This window comes from Chrysochloris asiatica, unplaced genomic scaffold (genome assembly GCF_000296735.1).
Source record: "Chrysochloris asiatica unplaced genomic scaffold, ChrAsi1.0 scaffold00006, whole genome shotgun sequence".
Lineage (NCBI taxonomy): Eukaryota > Metazoa > Chordata > Mammalia > Afrosoricida > Chrysochloridae > Chrysochloris > Chrysochloris asiatica.
In genome coordinates, this window is record NW_006408524.1 from 2186691 (window position 1) to 2204948 (window position 18258).

At 43.7% G+C, this 18258-nt stretch overlaps 1 protein-coding gene across 1 annotated transcript in view; it reads right to left on the reverse strand.

The window, feature by feature from the left end:
- Window positions 1–5659: 5659 nt before the first annotated feature.
- Window positions 5660–18258, reverse strand: part of MYO1G (myosin IG) — a 38550-nt gene continuing 25951 nt past the window's right edge. Inside the window, exons 19-23 of the mRNA XM_006832103.1 lie at window positions 17417–17561; window positions 7584–7688; window positions 7198–7311; window positions 5905–6059; window positions 5660–5816 (exon numbers count right to left, since the gene is read on the reverse strand). Coding sequence (XP_006832166.1) covers window positions 5660–5816; window positions 5905–6059; window positions 7198–7311; window positions 7584–7688; window positions 17417–17561 — 676 coding nt within the window. The remainder of the gene's footprint in view (window positions 5817–5904; window positions 6060–7197; window positions 7312–7583; window positions 7689–17416; window positions 17562–18258) is intronic.

The following is an 18258-nucleotide window of genomic DNA, read 5'->3' on the forward strand; positions in this document are numbered from 1 at the left end:
TTTCAGGGTTTTATATATCTCTCCCCATTGCCTTCTTGCCTGCATGGTTTCTGTTGAGAGATCGAGCTTAATCTGATTTGCTTGCCTTTGTATGTTACATTTCTCTTTTCCCTAGCTGCTTTCAGGATTTTATCCTTGTCTTTGATTTTGGAGAGCTTGATTGTTATATGTCTTAGTGATTGTCTTTTAGGGTCTATCCTTCCTGGGGTTCGTTGAGCTTCTTGAATGCTTATCCTTTCACTTTTCAGAATGTTAGGGAAATTTTCTTCCAGAAGCTCTTCAACTATTTCCTCTGTGGACTTGTGTGATTCTTCCTGTTCCGGAATGCTGATAATTCTTAAGTTATTCCTCTTCATGTTACCCAACATGAATCTTAGGCCTTCTTCAGATTTTTTTATCCTTTTTTGTGTTTGCTCCTCAATTTTAGTAGTGTTGAGAGATTTCTCTTCTAGCTCACTAGTTCTGGCTTCTATCTCTTCAATTCTACTCCTTTGTCCTTTCAGTATATTGTCCATTTCTGATATTCTATTATTAATCATTTGGACCTCTTTCTATAGGTTTTCAGTTATTTCCAATGCTGTATCTGTCTTATTTGATTGTTCCAGTAGTGCTTTCCTGACTTCTTATTTTTCTCAAATCCATTGTATAGTGTTTTGATACATTTTATAATCATTTTTCTGAATTCCTTCTCTGGCATTTCCAAAGCCTGGCATATTCAGGAGTTATCTGTGGCCTTAAAACTTAGATGGGTGTGCATTTTGTTATTTTTTATGCTTTCTGATTGCCTCCAGGTAGATGTGATCAGGAGATGGGCTTCCCTTTTCACTGTTCTTCCTGAGACATTTCAAGATGCCACTGTTCATCATTGTGATGTAACTCCGGATTTAATTTTTGGCCTATTTCTAGTCTGCCTGTCCTACTCCATGATCCCCGTTCAGGCCTTTTTCCTAGTGATAAACAGTTCAGGGCCGGCTCTGGCCATTTTGCACTGCCGTCTGGTTTTAACTGGGAACTGTCACTATAAATTTTGAGGATATCTGTGTGCATGTGTAGTAGAACCCTCTGGTGGTGGGGGTGGGGTGTCCACTTGCCCCAGCACCCCCTCTAGTCACCAGGATGGAGGTGCACAGACAGCAAGAGACCAATGAGCAGGTACAAAAAAAAAAAAAAAAAAAGAAAGTATGTCCACACCTTCGTCTTCGTGATTCTGTCAGGTGTCTGTGGCTGCTCTGATCCTTCCCCTGCTAGGTGTCTCCCAAGATGGTGGCTCCAGGAGCAGGTGAGCATCTTGAATTAGAAAGCAATGGATTTCTTGCTTCTGCTACAAATTTCCCTAGCTGTAAGCCTTCCAACCTTCTAAATATTCCTTTATAAGTGGTTCAGTGTTCTGGCACCATCCCCTGAACCTGCTTAGTTTGGTATCCTGTGTTGTTGCTGACGGAGCTCCTCACTGCACTGCTACCCTCTCTGTCATCTTGTTTGTTCTCCATGTTCTGATTATTAATGGATGTTTATAGTTGTTTCTCCTCATTGAGTTGTGCCCCATCAGCAAATGAAGGCCCTAAAAGCTTTACTCTATTCCTGTCATCATGGTCAACTCTACTCTGAGGAGGCAGCTCTTCTCCAGTTGTATTTTGAGTGCCTTCCAACCTCAGTGACTCATCTTTCGGCACTATATCTGACAATGTTCAGCTGCTATTCATAAGGTTTTCAGTAGCTAAACATTCAGAAGTAGTTCCTCTCTCCTTCTTCCTAATCTATCTTAGTCTGGAAGCTCCATTGAAACTTGTTCACCACAAGTGACCCTGCTGGTCTTTACAGTATCTGTAGCATAGCTTCCAGTGTCACAGCAATAGGAAAGCCATCGAAATATGACAAACTGATGAGTGGTGGACTGATGGTCCCTCCACATGGACCACCATGGTTACCCACCCATTGATGGATACCATGTGGATAAAGGGAGGAACTCACAACAGCAGCCAGTGGGCAGAGCTCAGAGCTGTGTGGATGGCCATTACTCATGAGCCCTGGTTAGTGGACTTACACTGCTGTGGAAGGCCTGGCATTATGGCAAGGACAACGGCCAAAGAGTGTACTATTCTAGGGAAGCTTTTGTGGGGACAAGATAGGTGACAATATCTAGAATGGATTTTAAGAGCTAGGTATCTGACTTGCAAGGGTCTCTGGTAGCATAGTGGTTACGAATTGGGCTGTGAAACGCAAGGTCAGCAGTTCAAAACTACCAGCTGTTCTACTGGAGAAAGATGAGGTTTTCTGCTCCCATAAAGATTTACAGCCTCGGAAACCCTCTACAGGGTCACTATGAGTCGTAACTAACTCCATGGCACATAACCACCACAATCTGACTTACTAACAGGCTTTCCCCCTGACAGTCAAGTAGTGGACACTTGGGCTAAGGTAAGAAATATCAGGGCTATGACTTCCACTGTCTGGGTAGATTGAGTACAGGGGAAGAGTGGACGTAGGGGGCTCAAATTGAATGGAGAATAGCTAAGAATCTGGGTCTGGGTTGTCTCTTAAACACAGTGATGTTCTAAATGCCATTGCAGCATGTCCTGTCTGTTCACTGCAGAGACCTTGCCACTTACCAGTGGAGTTAGGCCATGCCCGTTGCAGCCCATTGCCTGTGCAGGACTGACAAGTTGATTCTTTAGGCATCATGTACTCAGTGAACGTTCTCAATAGACTCTAAGTATACTCTTGTATGTATTAATACTGCTGGCTACCCCATACAGGTGTTCTCAAGTTGGAGAGCCAACCAAACTTCCACCGTAACAGAATTAGAGAAGGTTAGTGTCATGTATGGGCACCTTAACTGAATTGATAAGAGCATAAGGGCACATTTTAAATGGTCTGAGGTACAGGAGTGGGCGAGAGATACAGGAAGACAATGCCATTTTCATGTATCCTTTAATCCACTGGCTGCAGTTTCATGGAGAGGTAGAACAGGATCCTCATGGCACTCTATGGTCAGAGACCCATGGACTGGTGGACTCAGATGTTTCCTTGGGCAGTAATAGTGATGAATGTGGCCCTTACTGGGACACTTACCCCATATGCCAGGTCAGGAACAATGCCACCAGTACCATGTCTTATCAAACAAGAATATACCTGACAGACAGCTCCCAGGTCTGGCACCCAATGGCACCATGAGATATTGACTAGACAAGGACAAGACAAGGTGAGATACCTCACCAAGATGGGTGAGCTACTTAGTTCCAAAGAGACCCTATCATCCTGCACAAGAGTGTCATGAAGCTTTGGTCAGGGCAGAAGCTGTGCCACAAAGTACAAAAGTGGGTATCCTGGTCTGGTATAGCATCCCTCCTATGAACCATATTTGTGTGAAAGCTATCTGAGACCTCTGTCCAACAAGTTTGGCTTACTTATTTAGGGCAGTTTGCTGAGGCAGCTCTGTGATCTACACTAAATATGAAGCCACCAGTACCATTCTTGTTTTTGAAGAAGACTTACTTATTCAGGTCCTTACCAAATAGATACCTTTACTTCCACCCCTTGGTTTTTATTTCTACTATACTCTCCGGTTCTGTTAGTGGGAGGCCATATTACAAAACTGTATTACCTTGTATACACTTAATAACATCATGAAAAATGGAGGAAAGATTGAAGTTGTCAAAGACTTCATTTTGCTTAGTTCCACAATCAACACTTATGGAAGCAGCAGTCAAGAAATCAAACGACAATTGCATTAGGCAAATCTGCTGCACAAGACCTCTTTACTGAGCTCAAGAGCAAAGATGTCAATTTGCCTGACCCAACCCATGGTCTTTTCAGTTGCCTCATATGCATATGGAAGACCATAGAAGAATTGATGCATTTGAGTTATAGTGTTGGAGAAGAATATTAAATGTACTATGGACTGCTAGAAGAACAAACAAATCTGTCTTGGAAGAAGTACAACCAGAATGTTCTTTAGAAGCGACAATGGTGAGACTCTCTCATACTTTGAACATATTATCATGTGGGACCAGTCCCTCTAGAAGAACATCATGTTTGGTAAAGTGGATGGTCAGCAAAAAAGAAGACGACCCCCAACAAGATGGACTGACACAGTGGCAGCCACAGTGGACTCAAACTTAACAACAATTGTGATGATGGCGCAGGAGGGGGCAGAGTTTTGTTCTGTTGTGTTGTAGGGTCGCTATGAGTCAGAAATGACTTGATGGCACGTAACAACAACAATAGACATACTTACTGAAGCCCGGGGTGGGGGGGACCTCGTGCCCTCATAAAGACTGAAGAAACGAACCTAGCTCACATGAAAAACCAAATAATATGGACAATCACTCCTCATCTTTGGAGCAGTCACTGGGAGAATGGTTCAAAGGGTGGGGCCTTTGTGGAAGGAGCTGTTGCTAGTGGCATGCCTCTTCTTAGCTGCTTCTCTCTCTGTCTGTGTCTAGACGGCCACTGGGATTTGTGTCTCCAGTATAGCCAGGCTGTGGCCTAGTGCATCTCCCTCATACTAATGAAGTTCCTTGTGTGAGGTTCAGGGAGACCCGTGCAAGAAGTGGACGAATGAGGAAAAATGATCACTAGGGGTGGTGTGTTGGAATGACAAATGAGGACATGACCAACCCAGGATCTGTTAGCTTCCCCCTGGCCTGAAGGCGACCACAGTCCCAGTAAACACCACAACTCCTCAAAATGAGTAAGAGAATAGCACATCCTTGATGCAATAAAGATATCATCCTGGAAGGAACCTGGATCTAAATGATGACATTTGAATATTTTGGACATGAAGGAAGTGGGCTTTTGTGATAAACACACATTGTTGTTGAGTTTTATTGTTTCTAACTCAGAGCAACCCTGTATAGGGTTTCCAAGGAGCAGCTGGTAGGTTTCAAATGCTAACCTTGTGGTCCAGTGCTTATCTTTTGGTGATGGTGTTAAGTGCTGTCAAGTTGGTTCCAACCCATGGCAACCCTGTATAGGGTTTCCAAGGAGCAGCTGGTGAGCTTGAACCACTGACCTTGCAGTTCAAACAGCTTTGCAGTCTGGCGCATTAACCCACAGCACCACACCAGAACTCAGCACATTAGCCACCACACATTAGCTCTTCTGGAACTTGGGGCAGTAGCAGGGAGATATCCCTGCCCAGGACTTGGCCTTGTATTAGAAGTTTTCCCGTAATAGATCATAGACCGATTACTCAGCTGACCATGTTCTACCTCTCTTTGGCTTGTCCCTACCTTTTGCATCCCATGACCACTTTTGAATTTCTCCCAGGAAACTCCTCTGCCCACCTCTGGAGGGTGGGGAAAGGAAAAAAGATGACTTCAACCAGGTTGTGGCCGTCTTAAAGAACCTCATTTCACAGAAATGACACGCCTCTCTCAGACCACACTCCAAATCCAGGGCCAGGGTCTTGCTATGCCCACTCCTCCTCCCCAAGGTCAAGTGGGTCAGCAGGTATTCTGTGTTCACCGAGACAGCGCATATGAAGCAGTTGCACCTGGACCACATGAGCGTTCCATCTGGGATGGGGGGGTGGGGTAAAGGGACAATTGCCCATGTGTACTAGAGGCATAAGGCCCACACCAGAAGTGGACAGGAGACTTTATTTCTGCAGTGAGCTGAGGCTGGTGGGAGAGTCCTAGTTGGTGGGGAGGCCAGCTCAGCGGCTCGGCCAGAGCAGGGTGAAGCCTGCCCGGCTGCAGTGGAAGTCAGGCGCCTGCTGCTCGGGCTTGGGCTCCACGGAGACTAGGCGCCGGGATCCACGCTGGCTCAGGGTTATGCAGTCAGAGACACGGACGTCCAGGGCACGGCCTTCCCTGAAGTGGGGACACAGGGAGAGAGGAGAGGTCAGGACAAGGCTCCTGCCCAGTCCCTCAGGATCCTCCCTCTCAGGCCAGGACTCACCTTTGGCAGTGTGCGGCCAGCACACCCACTAGTTCCCCGACACGGTTGTCTAGCTCCGGCTGGGTGCGGTGCAGACAGACTACCAGGTCATCCTGGCCTTGGGCATGCAGTACCACCAACTGGTCCCGTCCACTTGTCACACTCAGACCGGTCACCTGGGCATAGGTTCAGGTCAAGGGTGCTGGTAGCCCTGGTGCCCCTAGTGCCCTGCCTGGTTGTCCCGTCTCTGCACTACCTCTACCCAGACCCTGCCCACCTCCCTTAGGAAGCATTTTTGAGCCCTTATGGGGTTTCTCCACTGTCATCCAAACATCACCTTCCCTCTAGGGGGCGTCAGAGTCCTCCAAAAAAGGGTGGGGTAAGCACCCACTAGTGAAACCCTGTGCCCAGAACTCTGGAATGATGGAAGGTCCAATATGGCAACCACGGGTCACATGTGGCAGCTGAATACTTGAAGTGGAAGGAACCAAATTTTAAACTTTTAAAAAACTAAATAGCCACACGTGGTTGTGGCTACCATATTAGGCATCACAGGTTTAAAGACTAAAGTTCTAAAGGATTGTTGTTGTTGTTGTTATGTGCCATGGAGTAGGTTCTGACTCATAGCGACCCTGTAACAGGGTTTCCGAGGCTGTAAATCTTTATGGGAGCAGAAAGACTCATCTTTCTCCCGCGGAACAGCTGGTAGTTTCTAACTGCTGACCTTGCGGTTCGCAGCCCGATTCGTAACCACTACGCTACCAGAGCTCCTTAAAGTTCTAAAGGATAGGGATCCTCAAAACTGTGGGGACCTAAAGGTAAATCCCTGTCCTCACATCCTAATTTCTGCCCTCAGATGGTTCTTGTTTTATGGGAGAGAAGACATGGGCACAAGAAACTGGGATGGACGGGGCAGATGAGTCCACAAGAGGCAGAAGAAAGCTTACCCAGACCAGAAGCATCAGGAAAGATGCTTTCAAAGGGGCAGTGGGACCTGGATGTGTGAGTGTGGGCTGGCATGCAGGTGGAGGACATGCCCCAGACACAAAAGGCGGGGGTTGGAGTAGTTGTAGGGAAGAGAAGGAAAGAGACTGCGCAACAGGGCTGACTCCACAGACAGGAGTGCACTTTATTCCACAAGCAATGGGCCGCCACTGCAGGGTTTCCTGGAGCAAAGTGATAGGACCCCAGTTGATTTTTAGAGACTGACCACTCTCCTACATTGGCCCTCCCAGGGCTCAGGGGGCTGAATGTCCAGTGGGACCTCACAGCTGCTCCTGCCCAGGCTCCCCCTTCCTGCTTGTTGTGGCTCACCATCTTGAGAGGTACAGCCCGCATCACCCGGTACTGCCTATTCGGTTCCAGCTTGTATAAGTGCAGGTCTGTGAGCAGGAGTGCCCGGTCCCGTCTCTTGTGGAAGCGGTTTACCTGCAGGAGAGAGGTTGTGGTGCAGCTGCCACTGCCAGGCCTGGCCAGGATCCAGGGGCCTGTAAAAGGTACAGCTAGAGGGCCCCAGCCATAAGTAAGGATTCCGGTCTTGGCCTTGTGCACCCCTCCATGGATGGCTTCCTTCTGGACTGCTGGAGCTGCAGTTTCTAGGGTTTCCGGAGCAGCTTGGGAGCTCCTGAGTTAGATTCTGAGCTGAGGAGTCCTCCTGGGCCTCCCCCATGTTCACCATTCTCCCCACACCAGCTCCTAACCTTTCGGATATGGCTAGAGAAGAGTACAGTCCCAAAGCCATCCTTCTCACGGAGGGTCTGCAACCGCTGAGTGAAGAGGCCCGAGGCTGTAGGATTGTCTGCGGCCTGAGGACATAGGGGTGCGAGAAGGGTGAGGTCTAAGGGCCCAACTCAGGATCAAGATAGGAAGAGTCTGTCTCAGCCAACCACGATCAAGAATGGCTCATGATTCACGGATATCTGCTTTTCAGTTCATAAGCTAAGGGTCACTGTGAACTCACTCAGCACAGGGGAGGCAGGGATCAATCAAGAAAGTCAGGTGGGAGGTGAGGCAAAATGGCAGACTAGGCAGAAAGATTGTATGGAGCCTCTACAACAATGAGACTGAAATCTGTAGATGACAGTTCCAGAACTCTTAGAGCATCAGATGAAGGGATAGAGAAGTGGACTGAAGGCTTCCTAGGAGAGAGAGCTGAGCAGACGTGGCAACAAAGAAGTAACTGCTCAGCTGTGGTGGCTGACCAGACCTGCCACAGCCATCTTGAGCATTTGTGAGCTGCTTCAGAGACAAGAAAACATTGGCATTGCAGAAACCTGCCTGTGGCTCACAGACAGGTGTGATTATTTTCTTATTCTCCACACCTCCCTAGAGGCTGGCCTCTACTAGCATACATCCCAGGGAAGCCTCCACTCTCTGGAGGGTCAGAGCCATGTGGAGGAGAGCACTGAGGTTATAAACCCCACTGAAGGAGGGAAGAGCTATCCTCAATAACCCCACTCGGTCAGACCCTGCTCCAAATCTGCAGTTGACCCAGGTCAGCTCTGAACTAGCTCTCACTAGAAGTGGCTGAACAGACACGTGCAGTAGAGAAAAAAAGAAGGGAAGAAAGATGGGTGATCTGTGGGCCAGACAGGCACAGTGTGGCCATCTTGAACTTTCTTGAGTAGCTGGGAAGGCAAGAGGCCAGTAGGTATGCTAAGGCATACCACTTAATGGTGGAGAGAAAGGTGCTGACAGTTCTATTTTTTGCTTCCTTACTATTCTCTTTTTTCACTGTTGTTTGCTGGTTTGTCTGTCTCTCTTGTGTGTGAGCTTTATCTTCTTGCATCACCTGACAGGAGACAATACCTGTGGACCTACAGCTCAGCCAGAGCTGTTCCCTCTCCAACCCCACCAATTGGACAAGAGCCAATCGCAGCTGCTATACACAGGATCAATGATATCAGAAATGGACAATACACTGAAAGGGCAAAGGAGTAGATTTGAAACAATGGAAACCAGAATTCGTGAACTTGAAGATAAATCTTTCAATAATGGTAGGCTAGAAGAACAATCAGAAAAAATCTGAAGAAAGCCTGAGATTCATGTAGAACAACCTGAAGAGGAACACTTTATGGGTGATAGGAATTGCAGAACAGGAAGAGACAAAGAAAAGATAGTCAAAGATCAGCTGGAAGAAAATTTCCTTAACATCATGAGAGGTGAGGATGTAAGAATTCAAGAAGCAGAATGAACTCCAAACAGGATAGACTCCAAAAGAAAATCACCAAGTCGCATCATAATCAAACTCTCCAAAATTAAACACAAAGGAAAAAATACTGAGAGCATCTTGGGAAAAATGAGAAGTTGCCTACAATAGAGAATCAATAAGATTAAACAATGCATTCTCAGGAGAAACCCTGCAGGCAGGAGGCGATGGGGAGATATATATACAAAATTCTGAAAGAAAAAAAAAATTGTCAACCAAGACTCATATATCCAGTAAAACTGTCCCTCCAATATGACGGCAAAATTAGAACATTTCCAGATAAACAGAAATCAAAGGAACTTGTTAAAATCAGGCCAACTTAAAAAACAAAACAAAACTAGAGAGAGTCCTTTGGACTGAGAGCCAGCAAGAGCAGATTATAACCAGAGACTGACATACACGGCAACATGACTCAGAATTCAATCCAGATATAGAAATATTCAAAGTAAAACAAACCTAAAGACTGAAGATAGGAAATTAGAGATATCAATTTATAATGAAGACAATTACAAAGCAAAAAGAGGGAAAAATATAGTTACAGAATTTCAAATGGCAAGGAAGTTAAGTAGATTACAAGATAAAACAGACTTTTAAAATAAGAAATAAATAAATTACAGGATAACCTCAAAGAAACTTAATACACCTTCATAGCAAATCAAGAAAAGAAAAATCAATGAAGATTTTGTAAACATTAAAACAATGAAGAAATTGGTAAGAAAATGCACAAACAAATGAACACAGCACAAGAAACCAGATGGAACAAAGAGACCAGCAGCACCACAAAAAAACACACACATCAAAACGACTGCAGTCAATTCATTGTTGTTGTTAAGTGCTGTCCAGTCAGTTCCAAATCATAATGACCCTGTATAGGGTTTTCAAGGAGTGGCTGGTAGGTTTGAACTGCTAACTTTGAGGTTCAAACTGACCCTTTAGACCAGCGCTTGTCCTAATAGAGCCACACCAGGATTACTATATAATTACATGGAACATCAGTGGATTAGATGCACCAGTCAAGAGACAGAGAGTAGCAAAGTGGAGAAGAAAATTGTATCCTTCAATATGCTGGCTAAAAGAGACACACCTTACACATAAATATAGATTAAAAATTAAAGACTGGAAAAAAATGTATCAAGCTAATGGCAATCAAAAATGAGCAGGACTGGCAATATTAATTTCAGATAAAATTGACTTTAAGGCAAAAACCAGCATAAGAGAAAAAAGGACATTATCTCATGTTGAAAAGGTCAATTGAAAAAGAAGACATAACCAAAATAAATATCTATGTTCCCAGTGAAAGAGCCTTGAAATACATAAATCAAACTCTAATAGAATTAAAGAAAGAAATAGACAACTCTACAATAATAGCATGAGATTTTAATACACCACTCTTGAAAAAGGATAGAACTAGAAAGAAACTCAACAAAGACACAGAAGAACAAAACAACACGATCAATCAACTTGACTTCACAGATTTATACAGAGCATTCAACCCAATAACAGCACAATACACATTCTTTTCCAGTGCACATGGAGCATTCTGCAGAATAGACCATATGTTAGGCCACAAAGCAAACCTCAATAAATTTTAAAACATCAAAATACTACAAACCATCTGTTCAGATCACAATACTATAAAATTAGAAATCAACAATAGGAAGATCAACGAAATAAAATCAAGTGCATGGAAAATGAATTACAATCTGCTTAAAAGCTACTGGGTAATAGAACAAATAAACAAAACAAAACAAAACGAATCTTGAAGCAAATGAGAATGAAAACACAACATACGAAAACTTTTGGGTCAAAGCAAACACAGCGCTTAAAAGGACAGTTTAGAGTAATAAGCACACACATCCAAAAAGAAGAATGAACCAAAATCAGCACGTTAACACAACATCTCCAACAATTAGAGAGAGACCTGCAAAGTAGGCTTACAGTCCAGAAGACTATTAGATAGAAATAAATGAATTAGAAAACTGAAAAACAATGGAAAGAATCAAGAAGACAAGAAGTTGCTTCTGAGAAAGGATTAATAAAATTGACGAACTACTGGCAAATCAAACAAAAGAAAAGAGGGAGAGGGTACAAATAGCATGCTGAAATGATATGGGTGATGTCACAACAGTGCCAGTGGAAATAAATTAATAATAGAATGAGTACAAAGTAGGAATAGAAGGGAAATTCTAATTAAGAGCATATATACCAGTCCTGGTGTGTGGCACTGTGGAATAATGCGCCACACTGCAAATTCGGTTTGACCTGCAAGGTCGGCAGTTCAAGCTCACCAGCTGCTCCGTGGAACCCCTATACAGGGTCTTTATAGGTCGAACCAACTTGATGGCACTTAACAGCAACAACATACAAATCCAACACCCTACATCACTCTCAGGAGTCCTGGTGTAGCACTGTGGGTTAAAACGCCAGACTGCAAAACTGTTTTAACTGCAAGGTCGGTGGTTCAAGCTCACCAGCTGCTCCTCAGAAACCCTATACAGGGTCGCTATGGGTCAGAATCGACTCGACAGCACTTAACAACAACAACAACATCACTCTTAATGGAAAGAAACTGAAAGCATTCCCTTTGCAAATAGGAACCAGACAAGGAGGCCCTTTATCACCACTCCTATTCAATACTGTGTTGGAAGTCGGCCAGAGCTATAAGGCAAGAAAGGGAAATAAAAGGCATTCAAATTGGCAAAGAAGAAGTAAAACTCTCTCTATTTGCAGATGGTATAATCTTATACATAGAATATCCCAAAGACTCAGCAAGAAAATTTTTGGAACTCATTGAGACTCAGCAAAGTGGCAGAGTACAAGATTAATAGATAAAAATCAGTTGGATTCCTCTATACTAATGAAGTTCTGAAAAGAAAATCAGGAAAACAATACCATTTGCAATGACCACCCAAAATATGAAATTGTTGTTGTTGTTAGGTGCCATCGAGTCAGTGCCGACTCATAGCGACTTTATGCACAGCAGAATGAAACACTGCCCGATCCTGGACCAACCTCACTACTATTGCCACGCTTGAGCCCACTGATGCTGCCACTTTGCCAATCCATCTCGCTGGGGGTCTTCCTCTTTTTCGCTGACCCTTCACCCTACCAAACTTGATATCCTTCTCCAGTGACTGGTCCCTCCTGACAATATGCCCGAAGTATGAGAGAAGAAGTTTGGCCATCCTAGCCTCCAAGGAACACTCTGGCTGCACTTCTTCCAACACAGATAGATCTGTTGGTTCTTTAGGTAGCCCATGGCACTTTCAATATTCTCTTCCATCATCTTGATCCAAAAGCATCAATTCTTCCACGGTCTACCGTATTTACTGCCCAGCTTTCGCATGCATATGAGGTTATTGAAAATACCATGGCTTGAGTCAGGCGCACCTTAGACGTCAAGATGATATCTTTGCTCTTCAACACTTTAAAAAGGTTTTGTGCAGCAGATTTGCATAATGCAATACATCATTTGATTTCTTGACTGCTGCTTCCATGAGTATTGATAGTTGATCCAAGAAGAATGAAGTCCTTGACATCTGCAATCTTTTCTCTGTAGATAATAAAGTTGTTTATTGGCACAGTGGTGAGGATTTTTGTTTTCTTTACATTGAGATGCAATCCATATCGAAGGCTGTGGTCTTTGATCTTCATAAGTAAATACTTTAAGTCCTCTTCACTTTCAACAAGCAAGGTTGTATTACCTGCATATTGCAGGTTGTTAATGAGTCTTCCTCCAAACTTGATGCCACATTTTTCTTCAGATAACCCAGCTTCTAGAATTATTTGCTCAGCATATAGGTTGAATAAGTATGGTGAAAGAATACAACCTTGTCGCACACCTTTCTTGATTTTAAAACATTCAGTGTTCCCATGTTTTGTTTAAACAACTGCCTCTTGGTCCAGGTACAGATTCCTCATGAGCACAATTAAGTGTTCAGGAATACTCATATTTTGCAATGTTGTCTATAGCTTGTCATGATCCACACAATTAAAAGCCTTTGTGTAGTCAATAAAGCACAGGTAAACATCTTTCTGATATTCTCTGCATTCAGCCAAGATCCATGGGACATCAGCAATGATATCCCTCGTTCCACGGCCTCTTCTGAATCCAGCTTGACTCTCTGGAAGTTCTCTGTTAATGTATGGTTGCAGCCATTTCTGTGTTGCCTGTAGTAAAACTTTACTCGCATGGGATATCAAAGAGATTGTCCAATGATTTCCACATTCCATTGGGCCACCTCTCTTTTAAATGGGCACAAATATAGCTATATTCCAATCAGTTGGCCAGATAGTTGTCTTCCAAATTACTTGGCAGAGATGAGTGAATGCTTCTTGTGCTGCATTACTTTCTTGAAAGATTTCAATTTTTATTCCATCAATTCCTGGTGCCTTGTTCTTTGCCAGTTCCTTCAATGCACCTTAGATTTCTTCCTTTAGTATCATTGGCTCTTGATCATATGTTACCGCTTGAAACAGTTGCACATCAGCCATTTCCTTTTGGTATAGTGACTCTGTGTATTCCTTCCATCTTATTTTGATTCTTTCTGCACCATTCAATAATTTTCCCAGAGAATCTTTCAATAACGAAAGTCAAGGCTTGAATTTTTTCTTCAGTTCCCCCAGCTTGAGAAATGCTGAGTGTGTTCTTCCTTTTTGGTTTTCTGACTCCAGATCTTTGCACATTTTGTTGTAATATTTGGCTTTATCTTCTTGAGCTGATCTTTGAAATTTTCTGTTCAGCTCTTGTTCCCCTCATTTCTTCCATTTGCTTTAGCATCTCTATGCTGGAGAGCAAGTTTCAGTGTTTCTTCTGACATTCATTTTGACCATTTCCTTCTTTTCTTGTCTTCTTGATAACTTTTTGCTTTCATCATGTATGATGTTCTTGATGTCATCCCACAACTTTTCTGGTCTTTGGGCTTTAGTGTTTAATGTATCAAATCTGTTCTTCAAATGATCTCTAAATTCAGGTGAGATATATTCAAGGTCATATATTGGCTTTCATGAACTTGTTTTCATTTTCTTAAGCTTCAGTTTGAATTTATGTATGAGCAATTGATAGTCTGTTCCACAGTCTGCCTCTGGCCTTGTTTTGACTGATGATATGGAGCTTTTCCATCATCTCTTTCCGCAGATGCAGTCAATGTGATTTCTACGTATTCCATCTGGTGAGGTCCATGTGTATAGTCATCTCTTATGCTATTTAAAGAAGGTATTTGAAATAAACAAATCATTGATTTTGCAGAATTCTATTATGTGATCTCCAGCATAATTTCTATCCCCAAGGCCATATTTTCCAACTATTGATCCTTCCTCTTTGCTCCCAACCTTTGCATTCCAATCACCAGTAATATGAAATACTTAGGAATAAATCTAACCAGAGAAACAAAAGACCTATACAAAGAAAACTACAAACACTACTACAAGAAACCAAAAGACATATACAAAAAAGTAAGACTATACCATGCTCATGAATAGGAAGACTTAACATTGTAAAAATACCAAAAATACCCAAAGCTATACACACTTTGATTGCAATCTGTCTAGATCCCAACATTGTTATTGAAAATAATTGTAAAAATGATCATGAACTTCATATGGAGAGGAAAGAGACCTTAGATAATCAAAGCACTGCTTAAGAAGAACAAAGCTGAAAGCTTCACACTCCCTGATTTCAAATTTTACTACACAGCCACAGTGGTCAAGATAGCCTGGTACCGGCACAACAAAAGATACACTGATCAATGGAACAGAATTGAGAACCCAGAAGTAAATCTATCCACATACTGTCAACTGATCTTTGACAAAGGGCCAAAACATACTAAATGGGGAAGAGATAGTCTCTTCAGTAACTGGTGCTGGCAAAACTGGAAATCAATTTGCAGAAGAATGAAACAAGACCCATATCTCATACCGCATACAAAAACAAACTCAACATGGATTAAAGACCTAAATATAAAACCTAGAGCTATAAAGATCATCAATGAAAAACTAGGGACAAATTTAGGGGCTCTAATACATGGCATGCACACACTATCAAACAATGCAAAAAACCACACAAACAGTAGAAGACAAAATAAATGACTGGGACCTCCAAAAATTTAGAAACTTATGTACATGAGATTTTACCAAGCGAGTGAAAAGGAAGCCCACAGAATAGGAAAATTTTTGCAATGACATATCAAACAAGGGACTAATATCTAAAATTTATTTTAAAATTATACCTCTATGAGACAAAGAAAAACAACTCAATTTGAAAATGGGCACAGGACATGAATAGACACCTCACCAAGGAAGATATTCAGGCAGCCAACAAATGTAGGAAAATGCTCATGACAATTAGCCATTGTTATTGTTAAGTGCTGTCAAGTAGAGTCAATTTCAACTCAGAGTGACCCATCTGAACAAGGAGTTGCTGGTGAGTTTGAACCACTGACCTTGTGGTTCAAACTGACATTGTAGTCCAGCACATTAACACACAGTGCCATACCTCACACACACAGCGCAAATCAAATCAACAATGAGATATCATCTCACAGCAGTGGGAAACTACCAGCTGTTCCATGGGAGAAAGATGAGGCTTTCTGCTCCCATAAAGACTTACAGCCTCAGAAACCCTGTACAGGGTCACTATGAGTCGGAACCGACTCCACGGCACATAATCACCACCACCAACCACCACCACCACCAGCATTAATATCAAAAGTTCAAGAAAACAGAAAATAGCAAGTGCTGGCAAGGCTTTGGAGAGACTTGGACCTTCCTACATTGTTGGTGGGACTGTAAAATGGTTCAATCGCTCTGGAAAATGGTATGGTGCTTACTCAGAAAGTTGGGGAGGACAATGCACAAGAAGAAGGAGGGGAGCAGATGAACAATGAAGACAGAGTAAGGTTTAGGGAGGTATGCATGGGTTAAATGGAATAGAGGTAATAGTGATTTATACACAACCTTGGAAAAACAGTGTTCTGTGAGTAGATGCATGGATTGAGACATAGACTGAATGGATAGGGAGGAAGAGTGTGATATATATCCCATAAATATATGGGAGTTTGAAAGAGGATATTTGTACATGAGTACCTTCCCTGCAAACACAACTATGAATGCGGTGGCACATACAGTAGGCAGAATGAAGAAACCTTCCTAGATATTACCAAACATCTTAAGGCAATGAGTTGTTGGGCCTGGGGGCTCAGGACTAGAGTCTTAGGGGACACCATGGTCAATCAGCATAACACAGTTCACAAGGACAATGTTCTACATCTTGCTTGGGTGAGTAGCATCTGGGATCTTGAAAGTTCATGAGGGGCCATCTAAGGTGCAGCCATTGGTCTCTCCAGAAGAATGGTGAGAATTAAAGAGGCTTGGAATCAATTAGTCCAATAGACTAACGGAACTTGTGAACATCAGTCTCCGTGACTCTGAGACCAGAAGAATGAGATGGTGTCTGCCTACCACTACCAACTGCTCTGAAAAGGATCTCATTACATGGTCCTGGATAGAGTGGGAGAAAATATGAAACAAAACTCAAATATATTTAATAATAAACAAACAAAAATGGCTTTACCTGTCAGAAAGAGACTGGAGGAACCTGAGACTATGGCCCTTGGTCACCCTTCAGGTCTGGAAAGGAACTCACCCTCGTGGCCCAATTTTCAGCCAAGAAGTAGATAGGTAAATGTTGTTGTTGTTATAGCAACCTTATTCACAGCAGAATGAAACACTTTCTGATCCTGGGCCAACCTCACTACTGTTGCCACGCTTGAGTCCATTGACCTTGCCACTTGGCCAATCCATCTCGTTGAGATTGTTGAGAAAAAGAATAACAATGTCTCAATTACCTAGTGTTGCTATAACAGAAATCCAACAGGTGGTTGGTTTTAAAGAACAATTTTTTTTTTAAGACAAAATTGATAAGGGATGTGAAGGTGGGTGGTATGCAAATAGGTCTTATAGGGAGGAAGTGGGACAACTGCTGTGCTTGATTTGTTGAATGTAAACCTGATGATCTTGTTTGTAAACCTTCACTCAATTTACAATTGTTGTTTTTAAGTGCTGTCGAGTCGGTTCTGACCCATAGCGACCCTGCATAGGGTTTCCAAGGAGCGACTGGTGAGCTTGAACCACCGAGCTTGTAGTTCAAATGGCTTTGCAGTCTGGCGCATTAACTCACAGCGCCACATCAGGACTCCGTAATTTACAATACAGAGTTTTTAAAAAAAGAAAGAAAGTCAGATGGCTCAGGGAGAAGACTGAAGAGGTACAGGGAGCCTTTCCCTCAGCAGCCTGACCCCTACCGTCCTGGCCCCACCTTATACTCACAGAGGATAGGTAGTCTCGAACCCAGGCCCGACAACAGCCCCAGTCCTGGCGCAGCCCCTGCAGTAACCCCATGGCAGCCACCTTGGCCTTGATCTGAGCCATGTCTGAAGGGGGGATATTCTTGACCAGCTGCCAGGCCCGCCACCTGGGAGAAGGAGGGGCGTAAGAAGGATGTCTGAGGCAGAGGACCCTGAGCTCTTCCCTCCCCATCCCACCTGCTCCCCTTAGTCTTGTTCCCAGAGCACACCCCATTCCTGTGCTCAGTGCCTCCCACAGGGGAGCCAGGTGCAGCCTCTCATGTCTCAGCCCCATGGGTCCTGGGACACCCCCACCCCAGCACTGTTCTTTCTGTGCGCCTCCCCCAGGAGAACTGCCAGCTCTCATGGCTCTTAACTGTGGTGTCCCTACTGACCACCCTTCCTCCCTCTGCAATTTCTGTTGTTGCTGTTAACTGCAGCAGAGTCAGTTCGGACTCATAAAAACCCGGTATAGGGTTTCCGAGGAGCAGCTGGTGAGTTTGAGCCACTGATCTTGTGGTTCAAACTGACCTTTCAGTCCAGTGCTTTAGCCTATAGCGCCACACCAGGAGTCCTCTGAAAGTTGGCAGCCCTTAACTTCCTGTGAGGGAAGGCAGCCTGGGCCCACCTCCAAATCCCCATGAAGATTCTGAAGGCAGTGAGACCCTAGACAGCAGTAGTCTTACTTTAAAGGTGAACTAGCTGGATCTACTTAGCAGGTCACTGGAGGGTGTGATGATGGGGTAAAGGTACTCAGGAATGGGGGAGGAACTCCAGTGTGTGTGGGGGCGTGGGGTGGGGTGGGGGAGGAGCTCCAATGTGTGT